General features: G+C 56.0%; 1 protein-coding gene and 1 long non-coding RNA gene across 8 annotated transcripts in view; one reads left to right on the top strand and one right to left on the bottom strand.

Annotated features, from left to right (window-relative positions):
• FBXL18 (F-box and leucine rich repeat protein 18) overlaps nucleotides 1–10382 on the top strand; it is a 30797-nt gene extending 20415 nt beyond the window's left edge. For 3 of the 7 annotated variants that reach the window (XM_081552746.1, XM_081552745.1, XM_081552747.1), the window contains one exon: nucleotides 3178–7357. In XM_081552746.1, the coding sequence (XP_081408872.1) occupies nucleotides 3178–3334 (157 nt within the window). In that variant the 3' untranslated portion in view covers nucleotides 3335–7357. Of the gene's footprint in view, nucleotides 1–130; nucleotides 883–3177; nucleotides 7358–9656 lie in introns of those variants that run through there. The other 4 variants (XM_081552751.1, XM_081552749.1, XR_014072199.1 and 1 more) reach the window with 3 other exon arrangements.
• LOC145531120 (uncharacterized) lies at nucleotides 9492–13093 on the bottom strand. Its single transcript, XR_014072200.1, has 4 exons — nucleotides 13009–13093; nucleotides 11840–12440; nucleotides 10996–11147; nucleotides 9492–9790 (listed from the first exon to the last, which is right to left on the bottom strand). It is a non-coding gene; the product is annotated as an uncharacterized LOC145531120 (long non-coding RNA).
• Nucleotides 13094–16575: the final 3482 nt, after the last annotated feature.

Raw genomic sequence — 16575 nt, 5'->3', positions numbered from 1 at the left:
TTCTTGGCCACCGCCCACCTCCCCGCTTCTTGAAAATCCCCGTTACAGCAAGAGTGGCTTTTATAAAAGGTCTTATGACTTTATCTGGAGGGTTGGGGGCTGAGGTTGTCAACTCTCATTTTTTTTCTAGTTTCTCAGGCCAAGAAACAAGCCAGCAGGTATTACTGAGATGAGTGAGCCAGCGCTGCTGCCAGGCCGAGTCCCCAGCTGCCCCTCCCGGAGCCCTTCCAGCTCCGAGGCACCTGCAGGGCCAAGCACGGAGACCGAGGTCCCTGGGGCCCCCTCGCGCACTCGCGGGCCTCGGGCTCAGAGCTGCCTGTGCGGGACACCCCTCTCCGTGTCCTCCGGGCCACGGCCGGGCCTGAGGTCCCGGGGCTGTGGCTGCCCCATCGAATCCTGTGTTGGCAGCGAGCTTGAGGCTCAGCCTCCCGGCCGGCCACCCCCTCCGCTCCTCCGTGTCAGCCACAGGCAGACGCGCCACAGGCCGTCCCTCCCGTCCCACCGCCCCCGGTCGCTCTGCAGCCGTGTCCCCTTGGCTCCTTGCTGTGTCTTTCGACATGTCGACGTGTTCATGCCCTCTGACCCAGTGGCCCTGTTTCTGGAATTTATCCTGAGGAAACAACTCAAGCACTGTGTGAAATGAGGCTTACCAATATGATCGTGGAAGGGGTCCCTAAACTGTGTCCCCTGGAGAAGCGGCCTCCTGGCTGGGGTGGGACCATGGAGGAGGTGGTCCCCGGCCCGGGTGCTTTGTTGCTTTGGGTGCAGGTTGGACACAGCCCCGAGGACTGGAGGAAATTCACCAAACCTGATTCATGTCTGCGTCCTGAGACGTCACCCAGGCCACGTCTAGGAGGAGCACGCTCAGCCCAGCAGGAGAGGGTGCGTTGGTGCTGCGGGAGGGGCTGGCAGAGCTGCCGGGGGCTGGGGGCCCTGCGCTCATCTTACACTTTCTCTATCAGGTGTTCTCTCTGAACACAACAATGGTTTTAAGGCAAGCAAAATCTTGTCTGCTTCCTGCAGGCTCAGAGAAGGCATTTGGGGCAGCTGAGCTTCTCAAGTACCCAGAGGCCCCTTGGAAATCCCCTGGTGTGTGTGTAACAGCCGCAGGTAGAAAGTTTTCTCTGGTGTGGCTCCTCCCTTCCGGCCGTTGCAAGTGGCAGAGAGTCAGTCTGGCTGAACTTTCTGAAGCCCTGTATCTTGTTGGTGCCCTCAGACTCCCCAGGAGGGGCGGCATCCAGGGTGGCATCTCCTCTCACCATCTAGAGCTTTTGTTGCCCCTCGTGGGGGCCACGTGGCCAAGCTCGCAGGTGCCAGGTTCAGAGTGAGGTGTGGACTGAGTACGGGCTCCAGACTTCCTGCCTCTTTGTGCCCCTGATGGGATCTGGGCTCGAAGTGTGAGGGGAGGCGGGGGCTTCCCCGCCTGTGCTGCCCGGGAGGGTGTGGGTGTTGCCAAGGGCCGAGCCAGGTGTGGGGATGCCGCCCAGGTGGGGGTGCCCAGGAGGGTGCACACTCCGTGCCTGGAGGTGAACCCATCAACCTGGCAGGCCTGGCTTTTGTCCTTGCAACTCCGGGCTGCAGCCTTGGGTCTTTCCTCTCGTGATGCAACTCGCCCTGGTCAGGGGAGCGGCCCTCAGAGGCAGCCTCCCGTGCTGTAGCTCATCCATCTGTCTAGCTCTGAACATGGGGGACAGCAAGGAGTTTCATTTTCTTTCCTTGCATCGATTTACTTCGCTCTTAAACCACACTTGAAGTGTACACATGAACATTACAACACATGCGCAAGTGACCCCGCAAAACCTGTGGATGGATGGACCCCCCCCCCCCACGAGCCCTACCAAAAGCCTGTCTCCCCACCCCGGGAAGGGAGAGGGCACCTTGGAAGGAGTGATTGCTCTGCCTGCTTTGCCGCTCGTCCACTTTTTGTCCAGGCTTCACTCTGCGTGGGGACAGTGAGACTCCAGCTGGGAGGGCGCGCAGGCTCCTTGGGCTGGGAGGTGCCTTTCAGAGGTATGAGGGTGACTGAGCACCTCTCCCAGCCCCCACTCTCGGGGCTGACCTGGGTGCTGACCACAGAGAAAGCCTTGGGAAGGATGTCGGTTTACCTGGGGCAGGAGTCGCAGGTCAGGGCTGCTTGTAATGGGCAGGTGCATTCCGGGCTCCGGTGAGAAATTAATCCCCTTCGGCATCTTGACGGTGAGAAATTAATCCCCTTCGGCATCTTGACGGTGGCTCTGTAAGAGCCTCAGGGAGGCAGGTGGGCGGGCGGGCGCCTTGCACGAAAGTCCCACACCCGAGAATATTTTGTTTCAAGTCAAGTAGATCTCACAGCAGGCTTGCAAGTGAGGACTTGCCCACAAGGTTCGTGGTCACAGACGCTCCCACCGGGAGCAGAACGTGGTGCACAGAACCAGGAGGCATTTCCTCAGCGTCTTTATTGCCACAACATCAAGTTTTATGAATGCCTTTCTAGCGTTCAATTTGCACATGTCGTAAATCCAGTGCAGTGCTGCTGGGGGGGTTGGCTGGGGCGGGTGGGGGGATTGAGGGAGGCTGGGACCGTGGTTTCCTTGTTCCTTGCAGCAGGCGTGGGCTGGGGGGCGGCCTGGCTTTAGTTTTGGCAAATCACGTGGCCATCTTCTTGTCTCTCGCCCTTCGTGATTATATGGGATGGAAGTTCTTCCCGTGACCAGAGTCACCTTGGCTTCTGGGTGGGAAGGGGCCGGTCTTATTGGCTCCAGTGTGGAGCCCAGCCTGGCAGATGCTCCGTGTAAACTGTCACCGACCCCGCCGGGCGGAGCCTGGCGCCCAAGGGTGTGCGAGGCAGAAGGCTGGTCTGACGTGCACGCAGAGGTTCCTGCACGCAGAGGTTCTGGGCTGGCAGCAGGCGCAGTGGTGTGTCCTCCTGGCAGAGTGATGGCGTCAGCTGACTTGGGAGTCGATGTCCTTCTGGATGGTCTGTGTGCATGCGGGGTTGGCTGCCTGTCCCCCACCCCCGCCCCCGCTGAGTGCTGCCTGTGGGACCTTGGTGCTGCGGTTCCCTGGTGTCACTTCACGGACCCCCACCCCCGCTGCCCGGGGAGACAGGGCCTGCTGGGACAGCGGGAAGGCCCCGCGCACACTCCGTGCGGGACCCAGCCTGCCTGGCTGCCCCGCTAACCGTCGCCTCTGGTTCAGTTTCCAGGCGGAGCGGCCCGCGCTGAACGTCGTCGTCTTCCCCCTGCTCCACGAGGGCCTGACCGACGTGATCAGGGACGTGCCCATGGTGCACCTGGACGAGGTCACCTTGTTTAAAAGCAGAGTGGCCGAGGAGCCCCCCAACCTGTGGTGGTGACAGGACTGGGCGCCCGCCCGCTGCCTGCGGCCATGGAAGCACAACAGCCTGGATGGGCGTGTGGCCTCCCCCTCAGCCACGGCTGCTGCCCCTGCCCACCTGCTCGGGCCCGCACCCCCGGGGGTCCCAGGGGGAAGGAAGCCACCTCCCGGGCTGTCTCGTGTGCCCGCCCGGCCCCTGGGTGCTTCCTCTTGGGAGGACTCCGCGCTCAGCGCCCCTCGGCTGAGATGGGGGAGGAGGGAGGCGGGAGCGGGTGTCCCGTGACCTGGGGGCCCGGCCGGGGTGTCTCCCTCGGGTGCGGACTCTCTGAGAGCCAGGTCCCCAGAGACCCGCGTGGCCCCCGCCCCGGGGTGTCCCTTGACTCCGTGTTGCTGGTCGGCGGCCTCCAGGCTCTGGGAGGGGCGGAGGGGAGCTCCAGGTGTGTGGCTGCCGTTTGGGGGTCCCTTCTTCCTGTTAACCCGGTTTCGTCTCTGGTTCCTTTCCAGCCAGATGACATCAGGCAGGTCCAGGCCAGCAGCGGGTGGGCCGGGTATCCCCGGCTGCACGCGGTCATGGCTGCCGGCTTTGGAAGCTGCAGGTCCCTGTTTCTGGGGAAACGTAGGCAGACCTGCTTCATTAGAAAAACTTGAAATATTAAAACCCAGAGAGGATGTGTGAGGCTGGAGGAGCGATCCCATTACCCCATTTCAGAAAGCTGTATTTAGCACTTTAAAAAATGGCACTGCGGCTATTCCCAAAACGAGGGGCAGCCTCGCTGTGTCCCGGCCTCACACCCTGGGGTCACTGGGTGCCTCTGCCTTGTCACCGCGAGACTCCCCCAGAGCCATCACCTCCACGGCTGGTGGGCTTCCAAGGGCGCCGGTTGGGTCCCTGCACCCAGAGTCTGGCCCCGACACCCCTGGTGATGCTCCTGGAGATGTCCCGGGAAGGCTGGGCGGCGTCAGGAGGCCTTCCAGCCGGGGGCCCCTGGGTCTCCAGAGAGGCTGCCTCCACAGGGCCCAGGGCTGGCTCATCCCGCCCCGGCCTCCCTCTCCCCCTCTGGGCTGGGCATGCAGTCTGCCAGGCCCTCCTCACCGCTGCTGCCCACCGTGGCTGCTGTCTGCTCCACGGCCCCCAGCCCCGCTGGCTCCCTGCCCTGTCCACGTGCTGGTTGCCCCCGTTGTGTGTCGCCTGTCCTGTCGTTCGCCTGCTGAAGGGACCTGGACCCTGAGCCCACATTCGCCTGCCCTTCCCGGGGGCAGACAGTCCAGCAGCCCTCCCCCTGCCAGGCCCAGGTGGTCAGGAGGCCTTCAGAGGGCAGAAGCGCGCCTAGGGTCAGGGTCCCGGGTGCACACAGGCCCCCAGCACTCTGGTCAGCGCTTCCTAAGCACCGTCTGTCTGACGGCCTCCTGCCCCGCGGCCCCGGCCCTGCTCTTGCATTCCTGCACCGGTCGGACGGTGTGTTTGCACGTGGAGCTGGGCTCCTCCCCCGCCCGTGGCTTTCCTGCTGTGGGTGCCATGGTCTGCTCTGGAGCGTGGGGTGCCTCCCTCCCTCCCCAGCTGCCGCTGGCAGCTTTCTGCCTCCTGCCTGGAGGGACTGGCGTGCCGGCTGCTGCAGGGAACGCCCCACAGTGGGGCCCTCACCCCACGGGCCTGGCCCGCTCCTCTGGTCCCCTCGCAGGCTGCAGGCCAGGCCGCCCTGGACCCCGGAGAGACAGGGCCAGGGCCACACGCTGTGGACGAGGGTCCGAGAGATGGTGGGATCCTCCCCCCACCTGTTTCTGGGATTTCCGTCGGATGCACCTAGAGAGCACCTGGAGGGCCATCAGGAAGGGTGGCGACTGCTTCCCGTCCTCACAGCAGGGCTGTGGCCAGTTTCAGCCTAACCACGCGGGGGCCTCGGCCCAGGATGGGGGCAGGAGGCCCCGGGGCCCTGCTACACATCTTTTCATCCAGAGCAACTGGGCTCAGGCCAGAGAGGGACCTTCTCACTGGGACCTTCCCCGCAGGCAGCCATGGTTCTCGTGAGCAAGCGCTTTCAACCAGCAGCCTCATCTATGCCAGCCACCAGGGGCCATTCACGGGAGGCTGGGGCGTGAGCTGCCTTGGAAAGCAGCCCCCTAAGAGGGGGCTTGTGGTTTTAGTGTCCTCCCGACCACCCTTTACTTAGAGCAAGCATTTCCCCTGCTCCTGCAGCCGAGACAGGACTCACCAGATGTCAATAATGTGCTTATTCTCGCTAAGTGCTATTTTGGCACCGTTGTTAATTGCAATTTATATTCTGCAGCATTTTATGCTGGGAGAAGAACCCACCCTGATGGTCCCCAATTGGCGGAACCGGGCTGTTAAGCGGCGGACCATATGCTGCCTGCTGAGAGGGGCCTGGCCAGCACTGGAGCCTGCGTGTGCACGCGTGTGTGTGTATGCGTGCGTGCGTGTACATGGAGTGTCCGTGTACATCTGTGTGCCTGCACGTGTGTCTGTTCGTGGTGTGCACACAAGTGTGGGTGCACACATGTCTGCATGGTGTGTGCTTCAGACACCAGGGGGAGCTGGGAATGAGCTAGGCGGAGACCAGGACGTTTCTCTCTTTGTTAACAAGAGACCCCAGAAGCCGCCCCTCTGTTGGTGCCCCGCCGCCAGAGGCCCCGCCCCCGGACCCAGAGGCCCCGCCCCCGGACCCAGAGGCCCCGCCTGCTCCTGGAACTGGGCTCTGCTACCTTAGTGCCCCCAGGCAGCCCGGCCACCGGCCCGAAGGTGCTCCCTGTCCCAGAGGCCTGTCGGCTGCCTTTCGAGGACCCGGGAAGACAGATCCGAGGGTCCCTTCTCCTCCAGGTCTACGAGGGCCTCTCCACTCAGGCCTGGGGTCGAGGGGCCCTCTGGCGGCTCTGCAAGGCTGGGTGCTCGAGGTGATGCTCCCTTGGCCCCCGCCCCCCCCCACCCCCAGGCGGGACCCAGGGACCGAGGGGCAGAAGCTTGGCAGAGGCCTGGCTTGGGGAAGCGGGGCCGGGGTGCCTGGGTCTCTGCTGGCTGTAGTGTCTGAACCCACCAGTCACAGCCTCATTGCCCCAGGGGCCTCCGGGTGTGTGGGCAGGATGGTGACGGGTCCCAGCGCGTACCCCTCCGACCCACCCAGCCTGGCAGCGGGGGACCTGCCGGTCTGGGTCCTCCCTGTCGTCCTCTGAGCAGCACCGCGCAGCCTTCTGCCTCCTCTCGGCCTCCCTGTTCCTTTAGGATTCGAGAAGTGCTGAGACCTTGGGAAAAAAAGGGAGATTGGTGGGTGAGGATACTGGACTGTGGCCCCCGCTGAAGGGGACGTGGATGCTGACAGGAGAGGGACGGGGAAGCCCCTCACTGTGTGGAGGGGCTCAGGGCACAGGATTCTGACGAGCAGTGTCTGGTCCACCAGGCGTGATGAGCAAACACCCACAGAAACTCACACAAACCCCAGGTCCCACACAGGCTGACCAGCATCATCTAAATTACTTTCTGAAGTTTTTTCAAAAAACACTGAAGTATGAGGTCTTGCATTAATAGCACAGGGTTGGGGCACCGGCCGTACCAGACTCCAGGCCAGCCGTACCCAGAGGCTGCCCTGCTGTGCCCACTGGGTGAGTTGGGGGTGTGAGCGGTGGGGGTGGGCAGAGGGGTGTGTGCAGGCGTGTGCTTTTGCCCATGTGCCATGGCACGTGACACCCCCAGGCCATCAGTCGCCTCCAGCCCGTTACTGGCTGCCACCCTGACTACTGCCCGCCCGCCCACCTGCCCATCTGACCACTGCCTGCCCCCCAACCAGAGTCCCGCTCAGCACAGGGTCAGCCGTGAGGGGGTGGGGTGGGGGGTGCCAGGCTGTCCCGTGGCGTGTGTGTCACCAGGTGCTAAGTGACCGGATTCGCGTCACCTGCCTTCCGATGACAGACCTCCTTGTCCTTGGGCGAAGCTGCTCCTGAATTTTGTGTTCCAACTTACATTTCGAAGGGGTATTTTCATGTAAATTTGTGGCATGTCAAAAGTTTCAAATAAAGTGGACTTGATTTAGCAAAACCAGGCAGCTGTGTGGTCCTTCCAGCTGGGGCGCCCCCTGACCTTACCCCTGCAACCCCGGAGGGTGGGCTGAGGTGGGGGCTCTCCGCCACCGCTGCTGTTCGGGTGTTGAAGACAGAATCTCTGCCGGGCCCCTTGGGGGTCCCTGGAGGGAGACGTGAGACCCAGTCGCTGCCTGGGGCCGTCGGGGGCAGCCGCTGACTCAGCCTTTGCAGGCAGGAGGGTGGGGGTGGGCAGAGGCCACAAGGAGGGGCACAGCGAGGGCAGGGCTGGCGGGCAGGGATGCCAGACACTGATGGGACCCGAGCTGCCCTCTGCATGAAGGCTCTGTATGGCTGGCAAGGGCCGGGTCAGCACAGGTGTTATATGGGGGCTGTGGGCGCCGAGTCAGTTTCATTTTTACTTAATACACATATTTGTGTTTTCCAGTGGTAAAATGTACAGAACATAAAACTTACTATCTAAACCACTTTTATCTGGACAGTTCAGTGGCATTAAGTACATTCACCTTGTCGTGTAACCGACTCCACCATCATCTCCAGAGCACTCTGATCCTCCCAAACTGAGACTCTGCCCCACTAACAACTAACTCCTCACCCGCCTCCCTTCTGTCTCTGTGAAGCTGACTTTGGGGAGCTCATCTGGTGAAATCACACAGTCTGTGTCCAGTTGGGAATGTTGTGTTGGCAGCATCGGTTTTACGTGGAAACTTCCTGCCCTAGATTGGGTTCTAGGACCTGGCCGCAGCCAGGGGGAGGATGGAAAGGGACCGTTGAGGCAGGAGCTCAGGGCAGGTGGGCAGGTGTCTGGGGAGAAGTGGGGACGTGGACTTGGGCCATGCCCAGAGGTGGGCAGGACAGAGGGACAAGGGCAGGGGCCATCAGGTGGGCAGAGGAGGGCTCAGCGATGCCTCCTGAGCCCCTGGTGGTCCTCCAGGTGAGCCACCTACCTGAGCAGCAGCAGCCACTCGGGGACAAGATCCTCTGTCCCTCCCGGTTCTGCCCGAGCCCATCGCCTGAGCCTGGGGTGCCCCCCCGGGACCCCCCACAACAGTTCACTTCTAGCTGAGAGCAAGTGAGCAGACTGAGGGGACGATCCTTGAGTGGTCTCAGCAGTGACCCTCCCAAGAGGGGCAGGGTTGACCCTCTGCCCACTGTGTCCAGGGCAGCAGCAGGGGGCATTCACTGGACGGGAGGGTGGGTGCGAGAAGCCCCCGCGGGCTCTGCTTCACACACACGGGAGACGTGGTCACTAGGGCCACAGGCTCAGAAAACTGCACAGCAAACCCCCGACTCCAGGGTGGGAAGCCTTTTGGAGACGCTCCAGGCTTCCATGGGGCGGCTGTCCGCACAGATCACAGCGAGGTGGTTGACCTGGGCTCCGCCTCCTCTGGAGCCGCTCGGAGGCCCGAGACCTCCTTCACTCACGCGCTGGGGGGTCAGGGCTGGCTGTTTCCTGGGACCTCGGCCGGGCCTGTGGCTGGGACACCCCCACGTGGGCGAGTCGGGCTTCTCTCCTTACTGCGGGTGGCGGGGGCTGCCCACCAGAGATGTGCCCTCAGACCTGGCCATCACATGGGTGCCCACACCCGCCATCCACACACACTCATGCTTACACACATCCACTCACAGCTGCACGTACACACATTCACCAGCACTCCAGCACACATGCTCACGTCCGTACACTTGCACACACCTGACATTCACACACCCCCACTCTCACAGGCAGGTCCACAAACACCTCCGCATTTGTATTCACATCACACACTTAAGCCCTACCCTTTCTCACACATTCACACGAACACACAGATTCACACTTTCACAGGGCCGCACACTTGCTCACACACCCACACTGATGCCCCCACGTTCACATCCACATGTCCACGTGTCCACTTGTACATACATTTGCACACACACATGTTGGTGTATGTAGCATTCGTCCTCACACCCACCCATACTCACATTCACACCCAGTCACACTCAGACCACCCACACCCAACGTTCACACACTCCACTTCCACATCCCGTGCATTCTCACACATGCACGCACACTCATGTGTAACACGTACACACATTCACTCACCCACACAAAGGGACGGCATTAATTTCACACACCAGTCGGTTAACACAACCAATTCACTTAAAGGTAGACTTTTCTATTATGCTCATCCCAGGGAACTTGAAAATTTCCGAGAGGTAGAACAAAGGGGAAGAGAAATCACCCCAGTCCTTCCCAGCCAGAGAGAACCTCTGCTACTGTTTTTGTTAATGTCCTTCAAGCCTTTGTTCTGTGCTTTTAGAAACCGTCTGTAGCTGTGATCACCGGATTTCGGTCCTGTGTACGCTCACCGTGATGAAAGCGGCTCGCCTGTATTCTCCCGGACTCATCATTTTAATGATGCAGCTTTGCTGTCACCGGCCCGCTGGCCTCCCACTGTCGGACAATTAGGTTGTCTCTAATTAGTCACTCTTCTAAGGAAAACGGCCCAAATACCCTTGTGCTGGAGCGTTTTTCTATATTTAGAAAGATTTCCTTAGGAGAGACTCTCGTTAGTGAGATTTCTGGGTCTAAGTGAGAGTTTTTAGAGGCAGAGAGGAGCTTCTAGGAAACTGGAAATGCAGAGCTGTATTTGGGGAGTGGGTTTAGCATCTTTGCACAGGATGACAGCCCCCTTCTCAGCCCTTGGGCTTCAGGACACGGAGGTCACCTCTCAACTGCATCCCACACGGGAATTTTTATTTGTGACGTTCCCTGATTTCAGATGCACTAACTCCCCAGGACATAAATGATTGTTAAGGTGTACAAGCGAGCAAAGCACATCAACTGAAAGTAATAGATGGAAGATGACGTGGGGGGACTTCCCTGGTGGTCCTAGGGCTAAGACTCGACTCTCCCAGTGCAGGGGACCCAGGTTTGATTCCTAGTCGGGGAGCTAGATCCTTCATACTGCAACTACGAGTTTGAATGCTGCAATTAAGCTCCTGTGGGCCTCAATGAAGCCAAATAAAAAAGTTTTTTCCTACTATATGGTGACTCCCTACCACATGCAACTGTGTCCGGGGAGGGTGGCAGCCCCCGGCCGCGCATTCCCAGATTGAGGCTCCTGCTCTCATCCACAGCCCCAGCCCCTCCCGCCCACTTACCTCCTAAGCGGACCTTGGGCCTGAGTCCTGGCAGCATCAGGCCTGGCCATCTACAGAAACAGAATATGGCCCTCAAAGCCACCTCCACCTTCATCCCCAGACCCCATGACTATGCTTGGTTATTGGCAAAGGGGAATTACGTTTGCTACTCATGAGGCTTTGAGATGAGTGGTTCTTGTGATGGGCCCAGTGGAATCGCAGAGGTTCCTGAAAGTCCAGGAGGGGGGCTTGAATGAGCCCTCGGCCTGATGCTGCCGGAGGAAGGGGTCACGAGCCGAGGAAGCAGGTGGCCTTTGGAAGCTGGAAAAGCCAGGAGGTGGATTCTCTCCTAGTGCCACCAGAGGGGACACAACCCTGGTGACACCTTGATTTTTATCCCAGTGAGCCCCGTGTCAGACTCCTGACTTCCAGAACGGTGGTCATTGACACGATATCAGTGATAGAAAAGGAACACATGGGGGGATCCCGCACTCCCTCTCTGCACTCAGAGCCCACCAGGAAAGCGAGGGAGGAGAACAGTGGAGTGGAAGAGTGACTGGAGGGAAGTGCAGGCGCGTTTCTGGTGGGTGGGAGGACTTCTCGGAGTGTGCGTTTTCATTCTCTTCTTTTTTCCAGATTTTCTACAATGGGCACAGATGAAATTACTGCTGAGATGGAAACAAAAAACACACATAAAAAGAAAGTGAATAAAATAATGTCATTAAAAAAAATAATGTCATTAAAAACATATTCTAAAAAATAGAAAAGAAAGAAAATAAAAACATATTCTAGGATGATGCTCTCAACAAGAACAGATCATTTCTAGATCTATTAAAAAATTGTTCACTATTAATCCCAGGGGCAAGTTGCAAGATTCTATACAAGATATGATGACCTATTTTGGTTAGAAAAGTCCTTCCTCAGGTAAGTTTGTGCAGAACAAAATCTGGACCATCACAGGTCCACACCAGATTCTGGTGGAGTCTTTAGGGAAGCGGGCTACCAAAATGAGGCTGGGGGCTTTCCTGGTGGTCCGATGGTTATGGTTCTGGGCTTCTACTGCAGGGGGCACGGATTTGATCCCTGGTTGGGGAAGTAAGGGGCTTCCCTGGTGGCTCAGACGGTAAAAGTCTGCCTGCAAAGCGGGAGACCTGGGTTCAATCCCTGGGCCAGAAAGACCCCCTGGAGATGGGGATGGCAACGCACTCCAGTATTGTTGCCTGGAGAATCCCATGGACAGAGGGGCCTGGCAGGCTGCACCCAGTAGGGTCACACAGACTCAGACATGCCTGGAACAACTTAGCACACACACTGAGAAGCCGAGTTCTTCACTCCAGCCATGACCACCTCCCTCACCCACCTGTGCAGGCGGGCCCTGCTTTGACCATCTCCAGCAACACTGCAGCTCCGTCTCGCGGTTTTCGTTGCTTTATCTTCGAGTCCTGTCCAGAGGGTCCCATCCGTCCCTTTCTTTCCTGAACAACTGATATTTTGGAGAGCCCGGGCCAGCCCACCTGGAGAATTTCCCACAGTCTGGATTTTTCCTGACCGTATCCCTCGGTGCCAATATGCACAGTCTGTGTTTCTTGCCAATGGGCAGCTGGATCCAGAGGTTTGATCAGACTCGGGTTCAAGTCTTCATCATTAACAGTTTTGTTTGTTTTTTTTCGCTGATTTTGATTTTGTCTTAAATGTAGTTTTTGGAATAGGAATATATATTCATGTGATTCAACAATGAATAAAAGGAGTGCCCTGGCTAGTGGTTAGGGTCCTGAGCTTTCATTGCCAGGGCCTGGGTTCAATCCCTGGTCAGGAATCTGAGCTTCTGTGAGCCAGGCAGCCTGGCGAAACAAACAAACAAAACAGGAAATTCTCTGACGGTCCAGTGGTTGAGACTTGGCCCTTTCACTGTCGGGGCCCAGTTTAATCCCTTGTTGGGAAACTTGGACCCTGCAGGCAGGCTGTGCGGTGAGGCCACAACGCAAACAAAACAAAAACAATGAATAAATATGAGGAGATTCCCGGTGAGATGTCCCCTTCTTACTCTTGTCCCCCAGCCCCCCAGTTCACCATCCATTCCTCTCTTCCCAGGGAACCACTGCTTTGACTTTTTATATCGGCCTTAAGAGTTTCTTTATAAAGCTAGTATGAATATTTACTCCATCCCTGCCCCCTTTTAACCTCCGCAGCCATCTTTAACTGCACAGTTCCGTGGCGCTGAGTGCTCACACCGTTGCAGCCATCCCCACGGCCCATCCTCGGAGCCCTCCATCTTCCCTACGCGCCCCCATCGCTCCCCCGCCGGGCCTGGCCGCCACCCTTCTGCGTTCCTTCTCTATAGTTTGACTGTTCTAGGTAATTCATGTAAGTGGAATCATATAATGCTGTGGTCTAAATATTTGTGGCCCTACCCATGAATTTATGAGCTTCCCTGGTGGCTCAGATGGTAAAGATTCTGCCTGCAATCCAAGAGACCTGAGTTCAATCCCTGGGTCGGAAAGATGCCAGGAGAAGGAAATGGTTACCTACTCCAGTATTCTTGCCTGGAGAATTCCATGCACAGAGGAACCTGGTGGGCTATAGTCTATGGGTTTGCAAAGAGTTGGACACGACTGAGGGAAATTTGTATATTGAAATTCTAACCCCCACAGAGATGGTATTATGAGGTGGGGCATTTGGGAAGTGGTTAGGTCATGAGGGCAGAGCCCTCACAAATGGGATAAGTGCCTTGTTGGCAAGACCTCAGAGAGATCCTTTGCCCACCAAAGAGATAAGATCCCAATACCTCAGAGCTTTTCAAAGCCCCTTCGGCTATTTAGTTAGTCTCTTATCTATTTATTATTTATTTACCTCTTATTCTGGTTAGTCTTTTGCTTGTTCCAACTATTGTTCATTGCCTCAGGCAGCTGCAACATTAAAACACTTGCTTGTAATTGTTTTAGATAAACGTCCCTCTGTGAAAGACTTTTTAGCACTGAGTGAGCTCTGACTTAGGTTCTGGCGCCGCTAAGCCGCTTCAGTCGTGTCCGACTCTGTGCGACCCCATAGACGGCAGCCCACCAGGCTCCCCCGTCCCTGGGATTCTCCAGGCAAGAACACTGGAGTGGGTTGCCATTTCCTTCTCCAATGCATGAAAGTGAAAAGGGAAAGGGAAGTCGCTCAGTCGTGTCTGACTCTTAGTGACCCCATGGACTGCAGCCTACCAGGCTCCTCCATCCATGGGATTTTCCAGGCAACAGTACTGGAGTGGGGTGCCATTGCCTTCTCCGATAAAGGTAATTTTTTCCAATGTGGTCTTCCATGGAACCACCAGACATGTCCAAAAATGCCAGTTTTTTTTTTTAAATAAAGTTTTGGAAGAACTTCAGCTCCGTTCTACTCCTTAAGGGGCTGGAAATGTGGTCTGTTAGTTTTCAAAGCTGTTGCTGAGCTAGACGAAGGTGGGATAGGACAAATTACAAATCCACAAAGCTTGATTCCTACTGGAAATCAGTTGGTTTTCTTGAATAAACACTCCCCTGGTTGCCGCAAGCCTCTAGTTAATTTCCGGAGTTCTGAAGAAGCTGATTCTGATCATTTCGGCCAGTTTTCTCCATTGATTTTATCAGGGATGAATTTTTGAAGGTCCTTGCTCAGTCATTTTTGCTCCTATCACCTCCTTCAGTTTTGACAGCTGTGTAGTATTCCACTGGATGGATGTGTTGTCATTTATTTAACTCATCCTCTGTGGTTGGACATTTAGATGGTTTTCAGTCTTTTGTGATTACCTGCAATGCTACAAATTAATCACTTGAATATCTGTCATTTTACACATGTGCATGCATCTATAAAATAAATTTCTACAAGCAGGAATAACTGGGTCAAAAAATATATACATTTGTCATTTTGATAGATATACGGCCCAAATTGTCTTCCATGGGGATTGGTTGAACCAATTTACATTCCCAATAACAATGTAGAAGAGTCTATTTCCCACAGTCTTGCCAGAAGAGGGTGTTCTCTAACTTTCAGATTTCGCAAGCTCGGTGGGTGAAAAATAGTATCTCTGTGTAATTTAACTGAGCATTTCTTTTATGAGCAAAGTTGAGCATCTTTTCGGGTTTTATTTATTTACTTTTTTTTTTTTTTTTGCCACATGGAGTGGCTTGTGGAAGTCTCAGTTCCTCGACCAGGGATTGAACCCAGGCCCTTAGCAGCAAAAGTGCTGAATCCTAACCACTAGACTGCCAGGGAAGTCCCAAATGAACATTATTTTATTAAGGGGGTAAAAAAAAAGAGAATGATTTAAAAGCTGAATTCAGCCTGATAATAGCAATTAATAGGGAAAGTCTGAACAAGGTACAGAAGTAGTGCAGAGAAGGGGTGCATTCTGTCTGGAAGGGCCAGGGAGAAAGGTCTCCTAGACTGAAGTCAATGCTCTCTGGATTTTGAGGGATGCATCAAAGTTTGCCAAAGTCAAACCCCAGCAGAGTTAAAAGCAAAGCCAACCAACAGGAGACAACTTGTACCCATGTGTGTGCCCAAGCCTGGCTCATCAGACAGCCAAGTCCCCGACGAGGGCTCAGGGTCCTGACCTTGCCCCCAAAGGGCAGAAGCAGCCCTTGTGGGAGCTTAAAGTATCTGGGCTTGAACTGTCTCTGGGTCCACTGAGAGCAAGACGTGCCAGTAGTAAGAAGGGCTGGGAAGCACACATTTATTTCTGTAAAAATAAAGGCCCTCGGAAATTGCCTATGGTCCAGAGGTTAGGGCTTGGCACTTTTACTGCCGTGGCCTGAGTTCAATCCCTGGTCGGGGAACTAAGATTCTACCAGCTGCACGATGTGACCAAAAAAAAAAAGGCCCTCATTTCTCTAATACAGAGAGCACGTATGAATCAGCATGAAAAAAATAACAACAATGAAAACCCCAGTGGCCTTTAAAATACCTAAAAAGATGGGAATTCCCTGGCAATCCAGTGGTTATGACTCTGCACTTTCACTGCCAAAGGCGCGGGTTCAACCCCTGGTCAGGCGACTGAGGTCCTGCAAGCTGTTCAGCGTGGCCAAACAAATAAATAATAATAATAAATAATGTTCACTTGGAAAATCTAGTGTAGGTAAACAAAAAGGAAAACAATTCAAGTCCCAGTATCAGCATTTTGGAGTATAACTTTCTATCCTTTCTCTTTGGAGTATTATGTGTATGTAAATACTGAGAAAATAAAGATGGTGTTATACCCTACAAACAACTTTGCCCAGTGTTCTTTTTTTGGCCAGGAAGCGTTCAGGATCTTAGTTCCCCGACCAGGGATCGAACCCGTGCCCCCTGGAGGGGAAGTGTGGAGTCTTAACCGCTGGACCGCAGGGAAGCCCCTGACCAGTGCTCTCTGTGACCGTTGATGTGGTGCACAGGTTTCTGCCTCACATAAGCTTCTACGCTGTAATTTGTGACAGCTTTAATGATTGTCTCGAGCTGTTGACCAATCCCCAGTGGTTGGACCTCTAGGCTGTTTCCAGCTTTGTGCTCTTGTAAACGGTGCCGCAGTGAGCGTCCTTATAAACTTAGTGTTGTGCATAACTTTCTCTTTAGGACAGAAAGCAGTGTTAGGAATAAAACGGCAGAATCCCAAGGTGTTTAGAATTTGAGGTGCCAGCGCACACTGCTTTGTTCGCCCCCAGAAAGAACACACACCATCTCCCCGGTCTAGGGCTTCCTATCGCATGGCGCCCTTGGCTCCTCTGGCCCCTCCCTGCATGGTGAGGCCCCATCGCCCACCCTCCCTGTCTGAGCACTCAGGCTGGGCACACGGGGAGGGGGCGGGGGCTGTTTGCCACGAGTCAGGCTTTGGGAACCCTCGTGTCTATAATAACAAAATCTGAGGCTAGGGATCTTGGTTCCTAACACGTGTTTAAACTTCTAAGCATTAAAACCAACTGACCAAGCCCTGGATACAGCAGGGGCTGATACAGCAATGCCTCACCCTCACGCACATTGGCCTGTCTTCTCCGTGGGTGTGGGTCATGCTGGGCCGGGAGGTCACGCCCGAGGGTCAGTGACACACCCCGGGGGTGGAAGAGAAAAGAAGCGGTCCTAACACTGCCCCACCCCGCCCCCTGC

The sequence above is a fragment of the Giraffa tippelskirchi genome, chromosome 13, assembly GCF_054371585.1.
Source record: "Giraffa tippelskirchi isolate mGirTip1 chromosome 13, T2T-mGirTip1v1.2.pri, whole genome shotgun sequence".
Taxonomy (NCBI): Eukaryota; Metazoa; Chordata; class Mammalia; order Artiodactyla; family Giraffidae; genus Giraffa; species Giraffa tippelskirchi.
The sequence above is the reverse complement of the archived record's forward strand: the minus strand, read 5'-3'. Positions and strand labels throughout refer to the sequence as shown.